Raw genomic sequence first — 14,898 nt, 5'->3', positions numbered from 1 at the left:
GCTGCAACGCATCCATTGTGAGGGTTATAGAATCTCCACATCCTATTTTGATCTGTATCAAGCATATAAGATCTCATTAGACAACGTACAAGCTCGACACTCGACACTGTTCCCCAAAAGACATCAAGGACTCGAGCAGCAACAAGCACCACAATGGCTCCAACAAAGCAGGAACTTTCCCTGCTAATCAACCCTCTTGTCCCAGAGTCTGTTCAGCATAACAATCGGGTATGTTGATTCCTTAATGTTTGCCCATCCTACGAGTGACACCTCGGAATCATTCTAACAGATTATCACTAGGTTCTCTCTTCCCTCCACAGCCTTACAGCTTTCCTACTCGGTCTCTCTGCCGGTATCCTGGCGCTACAATCCGCCACCGGTTTCGCCTTTTACTTCCTCGGTACCGTCCTCGTCAGTGGGCTTTTCCATCTAGCCCTCATCCAACGATCAAATGGTGCTGGGGCGGGCGCTTTCTTCCCCGGTAGTAATGGGGGTGAGATCGAGGGGTCTGTGGATATTGGCAAGGATGGTGTTGTGCGAATGGATATTGTTGATAGCAGTAAGAAGCGGGGTGGATTTGTGTTGAGAAAGGGTGCTTGGAGGGATGTTTGGTTTGGAGGTGGTGTTTTAAGTGAGGCGCTTAGCGGATTTGTGCTGGGTTGGGCTGGTGTTGGGGGTGTTTTGAGGTAATCTCTTTGGCGATGTAATTAATGTATTTAAGTGCTCGATTGTAAAGGTACAGATATTGTCACATAGAGTTGTTTGTTTTCGGCTTTGAATGGCATTTATTACAGGAAAATTGCTCGATGTACGTGCCATTGTCAGACCATATCCCGAGATCAAGAGTGCGAGACACCGCGGATGTTTAATTTCTATAATTTTACCAAGTGTACCACTAGTGGTAGCGTCCCGAATTGGTGTCGTTTGCTAAAAAGCTGTATATTTCGTCGGAATTACCCTATTCGTCACTCACCTCTCCTGTTACTTGAGACAGTCCTGGAGGGAGACTGGCATTACTACGAGTCCACGAGCATATAGCTCAAAGATCTTAGCTGTGGGCTTGTAGGTAAGTACGACACTACTGTCTACGAGTGATTGATGAAGATGGCACAAAATTTTAAAAGAATCAAGCGGTCTATATCGAGGGTATCCCTAATAGTGCATCAAAGGGACCAAGCCCTGTAGAAAATGTGAAAAAGCTCTCTCAGGAACTAATATACATGCGTGAGCTGAAAGCCCACCCCAAAAAGAGCATATGTACGCTAAGGATAATCGCCAGTATGTAAAACAAAATGAAAACTCCCTGTGCCAGATTTTCATATCCCAGAAGGCTACCATGGGAGGTGATGGAGAAAAGGAAAAGAAATATTAACAGGTCATATCCGGGCATATCGGTATCAAATGGACTCCAAACCAGGGAATATCCATGATAAGATGCAAATATTGCAATGCAAAGATTCCAAAGTTGAGATGAGAAATGTTTCGATATCATTTCTTATAGAGGAACCTCATCAGATGAATTGGCCACTGCACTTTGGAGAGCACTGGTCAAATCGATGTGGAAGAAGGGTCTGTTCATACCCTGGACCAGAGCGACCTTGCGACGGGCGCGATACGCCTTGCTGTCAGTCAAGTCGCGCTGGAGCTTGTCCTCACGAATTACAGTGCTGTCTTCAGACGAAGCATCGATAGCATCGGTCTCAATCTCGTTGGTCTTTTGCTCGGCCTTGGTGCCAGCTTCTAGGTCATCGTGTTGGCGTTCATTGGTAATCATCTCAGCGTGTGCAGCAGCGGAAGAGCTACCTTCAATCTCAGCAACGCTGAAAATAGGCTTCCAGCGGTGGAAGCCTTCATTTGAGGCAGGGGTAGGGTATCCGAAGCCGGCAGCGGCAAGTGCACGCTTGGTCCAGCGGTTGTTGAGGTGGGCGAAATGCCATTGCACGGAGCGAGGCGAGGCATACAGATCCAGCTGGTTGCGCACGTCAATCAAGTTCTGAACGGAGGTGGTATCAACGTTGTTGACTGAAGAGAAGTCCAAGATGATGGCTTGCAACAAGGGCCGTGGGTCGCGGGCCTCCTCCTGCTCCTTTCCACGTTTCGGCCCTGCGTCATTCCAAGGACGGTCTCCAGGTCTGGAATAAGCGTGGGGGTTGGTGCGGCGCGTGCTATTGAAGATTGTCTTGACCAGATTGTCGGTATAGTGGTTGGCATTAGGGTAGTTGAACCCTTCAGAGAAGCGGTAGATGAAGATACCAGGGTGAGGCTGCTCAATGTCGACATCAGGATTCGAGCCATCAGTACGGTTGATAGGCAGGAAAATGGAGCGAGTGTGATCCTCTTCATCATCAGAGGGGTTCTTCACCGCACCGAAAGATCCATACTTGCCATCACCATCAAGAATGTGGTCGCCAACAACCGAGTGGATAGTCACCCGACCAAGGAAGTGACCACGAGCCTTAGCCACACGGAAAAGCAGAACTGCGACAGATACACAAATTGTGCAGTAAATACCATCTTCGATAGATGAGAAAACAGTCACAATTACACCAATGAAGAAGATGATTGCATCAAGCGGAGCCACTCGCCAGAACTGATATACCACATTGGGAGGAGTAATAAGATCACCAACAGCGTGGATAATAACACCGGCGAGAGATGCTTGAGGGATATAGAAGAAAAGGGCGGGAAGAGCATAGATGGCAAGAAGGACCACGACAGCAGTGATACAACCACCCAGTGGGGTGCGTACACCCGCTTTAGACTTGATAGCTGTTCGGGAGAAAGAACCAGTTGCGGGGTAGCCACCGAGGAAGGGACCGAGAAGATTGGTCACACCGATACCGACGAATTCTTGGGAGGGATCAATTGTGTAGTTGTTCACACGACCGAAAGACTTCGAAATGGCGATGTGTTCGATCAAAAGGACAATCACTGCAGCTGGCAGCTGGCCAGCAAATGCACGGATGACATTGACATCCATAACAGGTACGGCGGCATTCTGGAAACCACGAGGAACATTGCCCAAGAGCGAGAATGCAGGATTATCACGACGGTGTAGGTTTGTAGCGGCACTGATCATAGTGTAGAACAGAATGACGAAGACGGTACGGAGGGTGGAGGCGAAAAACCAAATCTTCGCTTTCGATGGGTACTTCTTCGCGGCATAAGTGCAACCAAAACGGATAATATAAAGCATAGCACAGGCTGTAACACCCATAGCAGCATCAAGTTGGGAGGTTGGTAAGTATTTGAGGGTGTTAATGATGGTCAGATATGTCGCGCCGCGGGTAGAGAAATCAGCGGTCTCGCCCAGCATGGTTTTCACCTGACCAGAGCAAATGTTCAGGGCTGAACCGGTCATGAAAGCCGAGATAGCAGGCAGAGGAATAAAATCTACAATGAAACCCAAGCGAATGAGACCCATGAAGCAGACAATTCCACCTAGAATCACCGCCAGACAAGAAGCGATCTGGTGACCTGGAATATCAGGATACTGATCTTGGACCTGGAGCACAATTTCACCAGTCAAGGTAGACATAACCGCGACAGGCTGAAAAGCATTAGTTAGCTCTCAAATTTCCTTTGCTGTGTACTGGCATGAATCAAGCTCAACTCACCCCAATTGTAATATCTTTAGATGTAGCGAAGAACCAATACAGCAGAACACCCATAAAGGAAGAGTAGAGTCCAAACTGTACGGGCACCTCAGCTAATTTGGCATAAGCCATACCTTGGGGCACCACGACGGCACCCACAGTTATACCGGCAACCAAATCACCAAAGAACCATTGCAGGTTGTAACGACCAATCCAATTGAGGAATGGGAATAGGCTAATCAGATAGTTGACAAATTCGCGGAAAGATGGAGTGATTTCGCGAATCCATTCGATACTGGTGGGTTCGGGTTCGTTGTATGAATATGTATCGACTGTGCCAACAGAAAATGTAGACTCTCCGCGAGTTACAGGATCATTGGCACCCATGGGGTCGCGATAGGCGACTTTAATGCCGAGACCTTTGGCCACGGCATTGCCAGCCTTCTTGACCCTCTCGCCAGCCATGACGTTCCGATGGAAGCAAGTATATCAAACTGCTATGATCGGGGCTGGAGCCAGCTCTATATGAGAGCGAGAGATCGAGAGGAGGTTGAGGGGAGGGGAGGAAGAGGAAAGTATGTGGGGAGGATGGGATGAAAAAAGTTGGGAGATTGATATGTGGCGAGCAAGTGGGAGATATAAAGTGACCGGAAACTGCTGATCAAGCAACGGACATACTAGGGACAGCCGCGGTGAGAACAGTTTCGAAACGGGGAAAATAATTATAAAAAAAAAGAAGATAATGGAAATGAAATAAAATCCTCTTTCGGAAGTGGATACGTGCGTGATTGAGATGCAGATGGCGTAATATGCTAAGCTCCCCAGATTTTGGTTTAGCGAATGCTTATGTAGATATTGAGCGCACAGGTCGTGCAGGGATCACACGGGCAAAAGTCGAGGGACAAAGCAAGGCCATAAGAATGAAACGAGACGAAACGAGACTCGTGGCCAACATGGCATGGACGTGGGACGTGGAGTCCATGTCCCACCGATGATCGCACTTGAAGTCCCGGAGATCCACCGGGAGAGTCTGGACGGTGTGGATGATGACGAGTTCCAGGTGTAATAAGACTCGATAGGGGCATGTAAAGGGGTTGTTTTTGATTGTGTATATCCAAGAATAGATCTGACGTAATATATATTCATTGATACAATATATAATCTACTGAAAATATTTATATACATTGTATGTATTAGAACTATATACATATAGGTAGTATATATGAGCATAACCACGAGTCGCAACTGCCCTGCCCTTCGACGCAACTTCCATAGTTTCCACGATCGTCGGAGATTACCTCATCCATGCCAAGCTTTCCATGACGAATCAGGACAATCTCCACGCGGGCAAGAACGATCAGCCATGGGGCTGCGGGACCAATCAAAATAGCCGAAGATGGTGAAATCGTCCACTTCGATGGTGACACCAAAAAACTTCCGTTTTTGAGCTCGTTTGCATCCTTTGCACTCCCCAGTTAACTCCGTCCTCTGCAAGCTCCCGCTGAACGGAGTGGATTCCACTGCCACAGTGCTGACTCCGTCGAGTGGACTTCGTATCCAATTGCCTTCGTCGGGTAACTTTACGTTCCCAGGTTGACCGGCCGCGTTGCCCGCTCCTCTTAAGTATAGTCTGACACAGAGCACTGCAGAGATGTATCTGGACTGTACAGTATATACTGACTCTCCGTGGCGGGAATCCACCCGTTAGTGAAGGTGGAACTGCCGCGACACTCCCTGCTTCATTTGTAAGGTCCTTTCCCTTCACTGCCATCTTCTCGGAGGATCCCTGATCAGCACTCATGCACAGTGCGAGACCACCCTGCTGGTACATACAGTACTGTATGTAGTAAATGGGTCAAACCACCTTATCTCACCACACCGGACCCTTCCCTAGCCGACGAATGAGGCAATGTCAATATATCCATACTACTCTAAATTGTACTGTACACCACTACTGTATGATGTATCAAAGACCCTTAATAATCACTGTAGTTAGATGAAGTATGACCAGTGGAGTATGTACAACATGCCATCTCGAACGGCACCTGCATTAACCCGAAGGCGTGATTATGATCGATATTCCGTCATGTAGCTTAACATGAGTGCGGCCCATAACTTAAATCTAGCCACGGTCCATTTAATGTACTTTGTATCAATCACCTCCTCATATCAGAGCACAGTTACTCCATACACCGTAAACACCTACTCGCTTGGGCAGGTGGCCTCATAATGGCATAACAACTGCTTGAGACTGCTTTCATGCATGTTCCATTCCTGTGTTGGTTCGTACAGCAGACTAGTTACATACATACTTACCAGGGTATGCCCATGCTTGCGCCCCGGTCAGATTGCGACCCAATCTCATTCCAAGGCCGTTGCCTCTTGACTTTACTTTATTTCCCACGAGATTGGTTTGATACGAGACATCATGGGGTGTTTGTTTATTGCCAGTGCGCTTCGGACTTGAGTTTGCGATTGACCAACATAGTTCCTGAAACGGTACCTTGTCGCCCTAGCAAGCTTCCCACCTTCTGCCGCGTCTTAAGTGGCGCAGCGGATCAGCTCCCCTTTTCTAACCCCATCACAATATTTGATCTTGACTACAACTTAATTTGGGGTGAGATTCTTTGACATTCAGGAGAAAATAAAAGGAAGAATATATGGTTTATATCGAACACACTATTTCGCCGGGGACATCTGATACATTCAAGATATACTAAAATGTTGACCCCTCTTCAACCCCAACGGACGAAAGAGGTCTATCTGATCCTCGCTGCTCCTGAACCTCTTTTGAACTCTTGGCTGATGCTAAGATACATAACTCTCCCATATGGAGACCGACTTTTCGAAAGCCATGTGGCAGATAATCCCACGGTTCCATGCAGGGCGTCTGCGACTGATCAGAAGTCCACATGCATTGTGTCGTCATAATACTGCCTATTAAGGTCGATCGTCTCTATCTTTGGTTACACAATCTCGGGAACGAACTCTCAAGGTAACTACTTCTCTCCGTTGTTGTGAAGGCTCCGTTTGGAGCGCCCGTTCGAGGTCTCGTGATAGTAGTCGGGTACTATCCGCAGCGGAATGACAAAATGGCGGGGAATGACCCTATACTAACCTGCAGGGTTAAGCTGTATGGGCTTGGCGATCTCACTGTATGAGCATAAGCTGATCTGCTGATGTGTATAATTACAAGTCTGTGTGGTAGGGCTGGGTGTTGTAGTAATTTAGAGTGGTAATGCACTAATAGTGCCCACCATTCGTACATTTGGGTAGAACCTATGTGGTAAGACCATATCACTTTGCATCATTGGGGGTATCCCCAACGCCATTTTAGCTGAAAAAGAAAAGAGGCGTTCAGACGAGCTTGAGGGTTGAGATTGTCTGCATTGTCCATCCATGCATTGGGCAATTTGATTTGGTTATCTCCATGGCTTCCGTTATAAAATTTCATAGCGACTATGACAACCTCGAGGCATTTCCTAGCGGCTTTGATTTCTTCACGGTATGGGTTTCCTGTGCCTTGGGGATACGTCTCGTATGAAACCTCACTAGTATGTGTCTGTAAATATCTGCTATTGTGGAAAGGCAATATTGAGATAATTTCCCAGCCACGTCGGGTTTCCGGTTTTTGGAAACCAAGAGTATAAACGAACAGACGCTATTGTCTGGAAGATCCGACACATCTATATCTGCGAAATTCTACTTCCGAGGCCAGTCTGCTATTCCAGGCTGCAGGACTAGTCGTAGATTACCAGGTGCCCTTACATGAGCAACCCCTTCTCTCTCACCAAATGAAGCTCCTCTTTACACTTTATTGATCGTACTCTTTTATCCTTTTCATTCTCCTGCATCCTGTATACTACTGCACGTACAAGTACCAAGACATGACTAGTACAATCTATCGCCTTGTGTCTCCCAGTTGATCTGATATAAACCATTTAAATTTTGGGAAACCCCTGGCGCGCTGTCGCCAACGTAGACGAAAGGCGAGAGAGACCCGCGCTGCAGAGAGCCTCGCCAACCCCTGGTCACGCCGTGAAGATGAAGATGGCGATGAAAACATGGCTATGGCTGGCTATGAGGTTGCTAAGGCCGCAGTAAGTCATAGCATGGATATTCCACTGCATATAATATATCTGCTGATATTTGGCCTTAGGCCTGAGCCGGCTTGGTTGGCTCCGAGGTGGTGGACCTCGGAGTGTCCCTGTAAATACCTCGATTTGTCTGTCACCGTGACTTCTGCTAGACAGCGCAAGCTGGCCGATGTAAGAATTTGCAACAGCCTCAATTTTACTCGCAAAGTAACGCGGACCACTAGCAGGCTTGTTGTCGTGGGTAATGGTTGGGATGGATCGGCTAACGGATTCAACGTTGTTCAAGATGAACAACTCGAGTACTCCACGGCGCTATTTGTGCGATCCATTCGCCGTGTATACCTCTATAAGCCGAGTATTTCGATGCAGCTTACAACAAGCAAGCTACCATCAGAATGATAATCCAGCTGAGCGGGATCTAGACAAGCATACTTGTAATGGTGTACTATCCGGTGATGAAAATTGCGGGAAGAGGTTTCCAGCAACTAGACACCTTAACGCCCATGTGCACCGCTGCAAAATGAAGGACTCGATTACATGTTGGCCTGTGGTAGAGTCTTCGCCTACAAGTATCGCCGAGACACGCATGAGGGCATTGCAAAGTTCGTCCACAACTTGAGGGCTCCTCACCTTCCTTGAGAAATGAAGCAGGTACTCCAAATTCTAATGTATACGAAGTTGGCTTGTTAGACCAGTGTTAGCTCGGCTCATCGGAGCATCACTTTCTTCATTGCCGGAGGATGAAAGCCCATCTACAGATAATCATCAGAGCTGACGGTACTAAAGTTGAATATGATATTCCAAGTCGCACACTGATTGAGTAGGTATTCAATTGTGTAATCATACTTCAGACGTATGCTTGAGATAAGCTATGATGATCCCATAAGGACTATACGTATCAAGATGTCCAAACTGGTTTCGATAATCACCTTGTAGTTATCTGAGCTAGAAGTACCTTGCGGGCAAGTTAGTTATAATACCCCGTCGGTGGATCATCCTTTCACTCGGAAAAAGGACCTTGCTAGATGAATCCCAATTCATTTAAGTAGAATTACGCTCTGCTCTGGACGAGATGACCTACTGCATATCAGATGTACCGAAATAATTCGACTTCGCCGGTACGTACCCGGACGACAAATGCTGTCTTCGCCGCGAGGGTGTGTAAGTTCGAACCATTTTATAAATCAAAAGACGTTTTGATTTACTAGAACTACTGTCGGCCATATTTACAGAATATCGGGTAGCTCGAGGGCATGATACTAGGTAGCTACCTAGCTGCAGCCGGCGTGAACCCGTTCGAATTTACCCCAATCCATTGAGTCTACTCAGTACTACCAGATTAATAAACAGAATTTATCATGCCAAAGAATTGAATAAAAGCCAAGCAATGTCTATTCGGTCATCATCAGTGCATGCTAAAAAAAATGAAAAGAGAAAACAGAGAACAACAAAAAAAAACAAAAAGCCCTCATCGTGATCACGCCTACAAGACGCTTCTTCGAGCCGATCTTTTGGACGAACCAGAAGATGCAGCAGGTACTTTTGAAAAAGCGCTCGATCTCACGCAAGGAAAAAGGCTCGCATCTTTGATTCATGCTGGGCATCATGGCTCTTTCTCTTCATCGATTGGAACTCCGGCCACCACCCAAAAATTTCCCATAGCGAAATCGAGTATACGAAAGAAATAACACAAAGGAAATGAGGTGGGCGTGAGCCAGGGTCGATCGAGTTTCCCCAAATGAAAACATGTGAGGAAAATAAGGAACTATGAGGCAGAAAGTGTCCCAGGGAGAAGATGCAATTCATATCCATATCCCTTTGAAAGTTGCCTCAGTAAGCGCCTTCGTGGAGAGAAGCTCAAGTTCAGATGACTTGAAAAAGAAACAATGAAAAACAAAACCCGTATTATTAGGAAATACTGGTCACCCGTCTCCTTTATATCCATTGGTATCATAAGCGAAAGGTTTCGTCACCGGCCCGACAATTCGAACTGCCCTGATTATCGCATATCAATGGGGGGGCAGATTCTACCCAGTGCTCGCTTACTGCGAGGCGCACTGCACACGCTCAGCACCGGGGGGAACGTCATCATCATCCTCGTCCATGCCACCCGCAGCACCGTGGGCACGAGCCTGCGAAGGCTCGCTGCCATCAATGTCCTGCAGCTCAAAGTCCTCAACCATGGCATCGGCGGGAGGTTGAGTCTGTTCCATACGGGGAGGCAGGACCTTCTCCAGCAACTCCAGGTTTTGCAGCTGATCCTTCTGAGGGAACTCGACCTCGAACTTGATGTACAGGTTGCCGTGGTCGTGGTGGCGGAAAGAGGGCATACCCTGGCCGGGGATAACCTTAATGGCATCTAAAAGAACAAATGATGATTAGCTTCGAAGTCCCGGTTTCTTTCTGCACGAAAGGCTAATATAGAGAGAGAGAGAGAGAGAGAGAGAGAGAGAAAAGGAAAAACGTACCAGGGGTGATAACCTCGCCGGGGGCGATGTTGACGGTCAACCACCGGTCATCAAGGTGCTCAACGTGAATAGTGCCACCGCCGAGCGCTGTCAAAAGATCGATCTTGGCCTGGAAGAACAGGTCGTCGCCCTTACGTTGGAAACGGGGGTGGGGCTTCTGCTCAATCTCGAAGACAACATCACCGGGGAGAACACCAGGCATTTGGTCACCCTCACCACGGAACTCAATCTTGTGGCCATCGCGAACACCCTTGTCGACGTGGACATGAAGAACCTTACGCTCCACAACGGTCTTCTTACCATTGCACTTCTTGCAGCGGTCCTTGTCACGGATGATCTCGCCCTCACCGTTACAGTCGGGGCAGACAGTCTGGAAGCGCTGAATCATAGGACCCATCTGGCGCATCATGGTCTTCATACCGCTACCATTGCAGCCAGAGCACTCCTTGACAGCACCATCCTTACCACCACGGCCATCGCAGCCAGAACAGATGACTGACTTCTGCAGAGCCAATTTTGAGACCTTGCCACGGTAAATGTCCTCCAGGTTGACCTTGTGCACATGGTGGATGGTGCGGGCCTTCTTGGGGCCAGTGTCGCGCATGCCACCACCGAACATTCCACCGAAGCCACCGCCGCCGCCAAAGAACTGGGAGAAGATATCCTCGGCGTTCATTCCGGGGCCACCAGCACCGCCTTCCAGGCCCTCCTCACCATATTGGTCATAAATTTGACGCTTCTGGGGATCGGAGAGAATCTCGTAGGCGTGCGACAACTCCTTAAACTTCTCTGCCGCCTCGGGGTTGTCGGCGTTCTTGTCTAGATAAAAAAAATGTTAGCCGTCGAGTGAATGACAGGATTTCATATTCGTCGATGCCGGATCAAAGGATGCATTATGTTCTGTGTTCATTTCCATTTTATCTCGTCCCAGATTCCTTCTCTTTGTGACCCCCTCTTCTTTTCTTCTTTTTCTTCTCTTTACACCCTTTGAACGACGAACGACGAAATCAAGAACGAGATCGAGGTGGAAACGTACCAGGGTGGTACTTCAGAGCACCCTTCTTATAAGCGGTCTTCAACTGAGCCTCTGTAGCTGTGGGCGAGACCTATTTGCAAAGCATCTGTTAGAGCCTAACTCCATGTCGATCGCGACAAAGCGATAAGAGTGGATTTCTAAACATACCCCGAGGGAATCGTAGAAGGCGGTTTCCTTAACCATTATGACGGGAGGTGGGGAGAACGAAAGAAGGAGAAAGGTCGAAAAGGAAAATCAATCAAGAAAAAAAAGAGGGCAGAGATGAAATGAAGGTTGCTCCTAGTGGGGCAGTGACGAGGTAAAAGGCGATGTGCCCAAGAAGTGGAGGGAGGGAGGATTTGGATGCCTTTTGGATAAGAATAGGAGCCGAAGTGGATGGCTGAGTAACTTTTTTTTTTCTGTCTTTTTCCAGGCACAACTGGTACGTGTAAATTACCCGATGATTGATTACCAGGGCGGAAATAGAGGAACAGTATGGAATTCACTCCAATTTCTAAGGAAATAATAAAATGACAAGAAGAAGATTCTACAAAATATGTTCTTACATCTGCTTTTGAGGCATGCCCTTCTAACCTGGTCGGATTGTCTTTCTTTTACTCTTTGCGGGTCCGAGCGTGTGTTCGACGGGATTCTGCGCTTTTCGATGGGCTTCGCTGGTTTTCTCCGCGATTCCCTCGTTTCAAATCGGTATTTCGGCTGACTAAGATGCTTATTCATTCGAGATTTACATACAGTAAATACATAAATACATAGAAGTATACACTGGTTCAATGTATGATACACCCAAGGTTCATCTTCATCGCCACCAGCTCGCCAAAGGTGGCAAGGAACTAAGTTTTTGATATGTAGTCAGGACAACATCCGTTGATTACATATGGGTAGAGAGTAGGGTGTATATTGCAAATAAGTAATTTACTGTACGGAACAAAGAATAAATGAATGAATGAATGAATGAATGAATGAATGAATGAATGAATGAATGAATGAATGAATGGCCAACTATGTACATACGTATGTAGTTACTGTAGTACAGTATGTAAATGAATCCACTCCCCGCCACATTCTCAGGGGATCAGCCACAGTGTTATCGATAAGCTGAGGGGAAGATACCACTGGGGCAGTAAATAACCCTTAAAGGTTAGGAACCCGAAGAAGGAGCCGCAAAAGTCTGTACTGTGTAACTTAATAGTTACAGCAGTCGACTATAGGGTAGTCACTGAAAATTATGTACTCCGTAGTCATTCACTAACTATGTACAGTAGTTAAGACTTGAAAGTTCTTCATCCATGAGATCCACTCGTCCCAGCGCCCAGCGAGCGGGCCTTGCCGATACTATGGATTGGACTTGCTAGATAAGACAGTGTTGACGGCGGTCTGGGCGTAGGACGTATCCATAAAATACTACATCAGGCCAATACTCTCTAGAATTCTTTCCCTACAACCATCTATCAAGATCCAATTTGACACTACCCTCACAGAAGGCGAAAGAAAGAAAAGAAAAATGGACCAAACACCCGGATTTATTGCTGCCGTCGAAGAGGCCAAGCTGGGCTATGCAGAGGGCGGTGTTCCCATTGGTGCTGCTTTGGTCTCTAAGGATGGCCAAATCCTAGGCAGAGGCCATAATATGCGCGTGCAGAAAGGCAGTCCTGTCTTACATGTCTGTAAAATCCTGCGGACGTGGGTTGGAACTTTTGAAGAAATCAGCTCGGCTAACTATCCGACTAGGCCGAAATGTCCGCCCTGGAAAACTCCGGCCGTTTGCCCGCCTCCGCCTACGAAGGAGCAACTATGTATACCACTTTGTCACCCTGTGACATGTGCACTGGTGCATGCTTGCTCTATAAGGTGAATCGGGTAGTCATTGGCGAAAACAAGAACTTCCTCGGTGGTGAAGAGTTGTTGAAGAGCCGTGGTAAGGAGGTTATTGTGGTTGATAACCAGGAGTGCAAGGATCTAATGGAAAAATTTATGAAGGAAAAGCCCGAGCTTTGGTAAGTTGCGCATTCATCGTTCAGTGCCGATTTTTTTTGCTTCTATTGCTATTTGGGTCTTGCTGATCAGTATGTCTGTTTTATAGGAACGAGGATATTGCCGTTTGATACGCTCTCAAGTCGGTACACTTCATTGCATTATAGTTCAAAGCGAGGTGGGACTTTTATCATCCCAATCAAAACTCATTTATATTCAAAGCCCGAAATCTCTTGTGTATCATGAAACTTTTGCTTGGATGTGTCTTTGTAGTGGTAAGGAAGCCACCAGACCATTGAGATTTAAAGAGAGAAGAAAGGGTGACCGAAATCATTCCGCGGTGAGACGGTGAACCTCTTCAAAGAAGAACTTGAGATGTTCAGGGTCAACGAATGGAGTCACGCCTGTTTCAATAATTAGCTCCGTATGTCCACCATCATAAGAACGTAACGTACCGTGTCCAAGGTTGCAAATCCATCCCTGCTTGCCCTTCTTGAACCCTTCAACCATCTTCTCCACAGTTGCAGTAATGGCAGGACGACCACCATAAAGCATACCTGGATCAGCGTTACCCTGAATGGTGACCCGACCATTGGCAATGCGCATGGCATCGGCGGCATCGTGCAGCCAGTCCAAGCCAACAACATTATAGCCTGACTGGCACAGGTCCTCCAGACCGTACCAAGCGCCCTTTGCAAAGACAGTCATGGGAACGGGCTCGAGACCCATCTCTTGCAACCGCTTGGGCAAGTTGGCGGAGATGTGACGAAGATAAGGAAGCGAGAACGACTGGAAGGAAGTGGGCGAGAGCTCGCCGGCCCAAGAGTCAAACACTTGCACCATCTGTGCACCAGCCGCAACTTGGAGGGCCAGGTACTCCACACAGATCTCTGCAATCTTCTGAAGCAGAGCCTGCGACTCCTTCGGGTATTTGTAAACCCATGTCTTAGACTGGACAAAGAGCTTGCTGCCACCACCTTCAACCATGTAGCAGAGCAGGGTCCATGGCGCACCGCAGAAACCGATGAGCGGGACGCGGCCCTTCAGCTTGAAGCGCGTCAGTGAGATAGCTTTGTAGACATAGTCTAATTCAGACTTGACGTCCACCTCCTTCGCCATCACCTGCTCATATTGTCCATCTGTTGGCGATTGGAGGGGTTCCGGGAAGTGCGGGCCCTTTTTATCTAACATTTCCACCTTCATACCCATGGCCTGGGGAATGACCAGAATATCCGAGAAAATAATCGCCGCATCGATGAGGCCCTCGTAGCGGTCAATGGGTTGGAGAGTCAGAGTTGAAGCGACCTCTGGCGAACGACAGCATTCGAAGAAGTCCCGGCCACCCTTAGCCTCGTGGTACTCGGGGAGGTAGCGACCGGCTGAGAAAGAAGAGAAAAGTGTCAGCAGATCATCCGAAGATACAATTTTTTTCAACGGCAAAGGGACGTGGGGTCAAGCTCACCCTGTCGCATCACCCATATCGGCGGACGCTCGACCTTTTCGCCTACGAATTATCAGCAGGTTGTCCGGGAAAGAGAAGATTCAGGTTCCATGATTCATTCTTACCTCGGGCAGCTCTCAACAACAGATCGTTCTTTAGCGGTTCAAATTGTTCTTGCATTGTGGGTGGTTGAATGCAGTTTGGAGGAGGGGAAGTGGGAGGTTTGTCGGGAACCGCGGGCCACCAATTTGATCTGTCGGGGGGACCTCGGGAGGCCGGGGAGATAGCG

The 14,898-nt window shown here is 47.8% G+C and overlaps 5 protein-coding genes across 5 annotated transcripts; 2 read left to right on the top strand and 3 right to left on the bottom strand.

Moving 5' to 3' along the window:
* Window positions 1-153: 153 nt before the first annotated feature.
* On the top strand, window positions 154-690 carry N7469_007798 (EMC6 family protein; the record flags this gene model as incomplete). Its single annotated transcript, XM_056646716.1, has 2 exons — window positions 154-228; window positions 301-690. The coding sequence occupies 2 exons, from the start codon at window positions 154-156 to the stop codon at window positions 688-690; spliced, it is 465 nt and encodes a 154-aa protein (XP_056498267.1).
* An 805-nt stretch (window positions 691-1,495) lies between these two features.
* Window positions 1,496-4,061, bottom strand: N7469_007797 (SLC26/SulP family anion transporter; the record flags this gene model as incomplete). Its single annotated transcript, XM_056646715.1, has 2 exons — window positions 1,496-3,550; window positions 3,618-4,061. The coding sequence occupies 2 exons, from the start codon at window positions 4,059-4,061 to the stop codon at window positions 1,496-1,498; spliced, it is 2,499 nt and encodes an 832-aa protein (XP_056498266.1).
* Window positions 4,062-9,735: 5,674 nt separating this feature from the next.
* On the bottom strand, window positions 9,736-11,380 carry N7469_007796 (type I HSP40 co-chaperone YDJ1; the record flags this gene model as incomplete). Its single annotated transcript, XM_056646714.1, has 4 exons — window positions 9,736-10,052; window positions 10,162-10,980; window positions 11,198-11,267; window positions 11,345-11,380. 4 exons carry the CDS (start codon window positions 11,378-11,380, stop codon window positions 9,736-9,738), a joined length of 1,242 nt encoding a protein of 413 aa, XP_056498265.1.
* A 1,318-nt stretch (window positions 11,381-12,698) lies between these two features.
* On the top strand, window positions 12,699-13,299 carry N7469_007795 (cytosine deaminase; the record flags this gene model as incomplete). Its single annotated transcript, XM_056646713.1, has 3 exons — window positions 12,699-12,857; window positions 12,926-13,191; window positions 13,278-13,299. The coding sequence occupies 3 exons, from the start codon at window positions 12,699-12,701 to the stop codon at window positions 13,297-13,299; spliced, it is 447 nt and encodes a 148-aa protein (XP_056498264.1).
* Window positions 13,300-13,498: 199 nt separating this feature from the next.
* Window positions 13,499-14,789, bottom strand: N7469_007794 (uroporphyrinogen decarboxylase HEM12; the record flags this gene model as incomplete). Its single annotated transcript, XM_056646712.1, has 4 exons — window positions 13,499-13,572; window positions 13,624-14,547; window positions 14,631-14,672; window positions 14,735-14,789. The coding sequence occupies 4 exons, from the start codon at window positions 14,787-14,789 to the stop codon at window positions 13,499-13,501; spliced, it is 1,095 nt and encodes a 364-aa protein (XP_056498263.1).
* Between the last annotated feature and the right edge of the window lie 109 nt (window positions 14,790-14,898).

The sequence above is a fragment of the Penicillium citrinum genome, assembly GCF_028827155.1.
Source record: "Penicillium citrinum strain IBT 23319 chromosome Unknown utg000007l:1.0-2040159.0:1.0-2041076.0, whole genome shotgun sequence".
In the NCBI taxonomy this organism is placed as follows: domain Eukaryota; kingdom Fungi; phylum Ascomycota; class Eurotiomycetes; order Eurotiales; family Aspergillaceae; genus Penicillium; species Penicillium citrinum.
The sequence above is the reverse complement of the archived record's forward strand: the minus strand, read 5'-3'. Positions and strand labels throughout refer to the sequence as shown.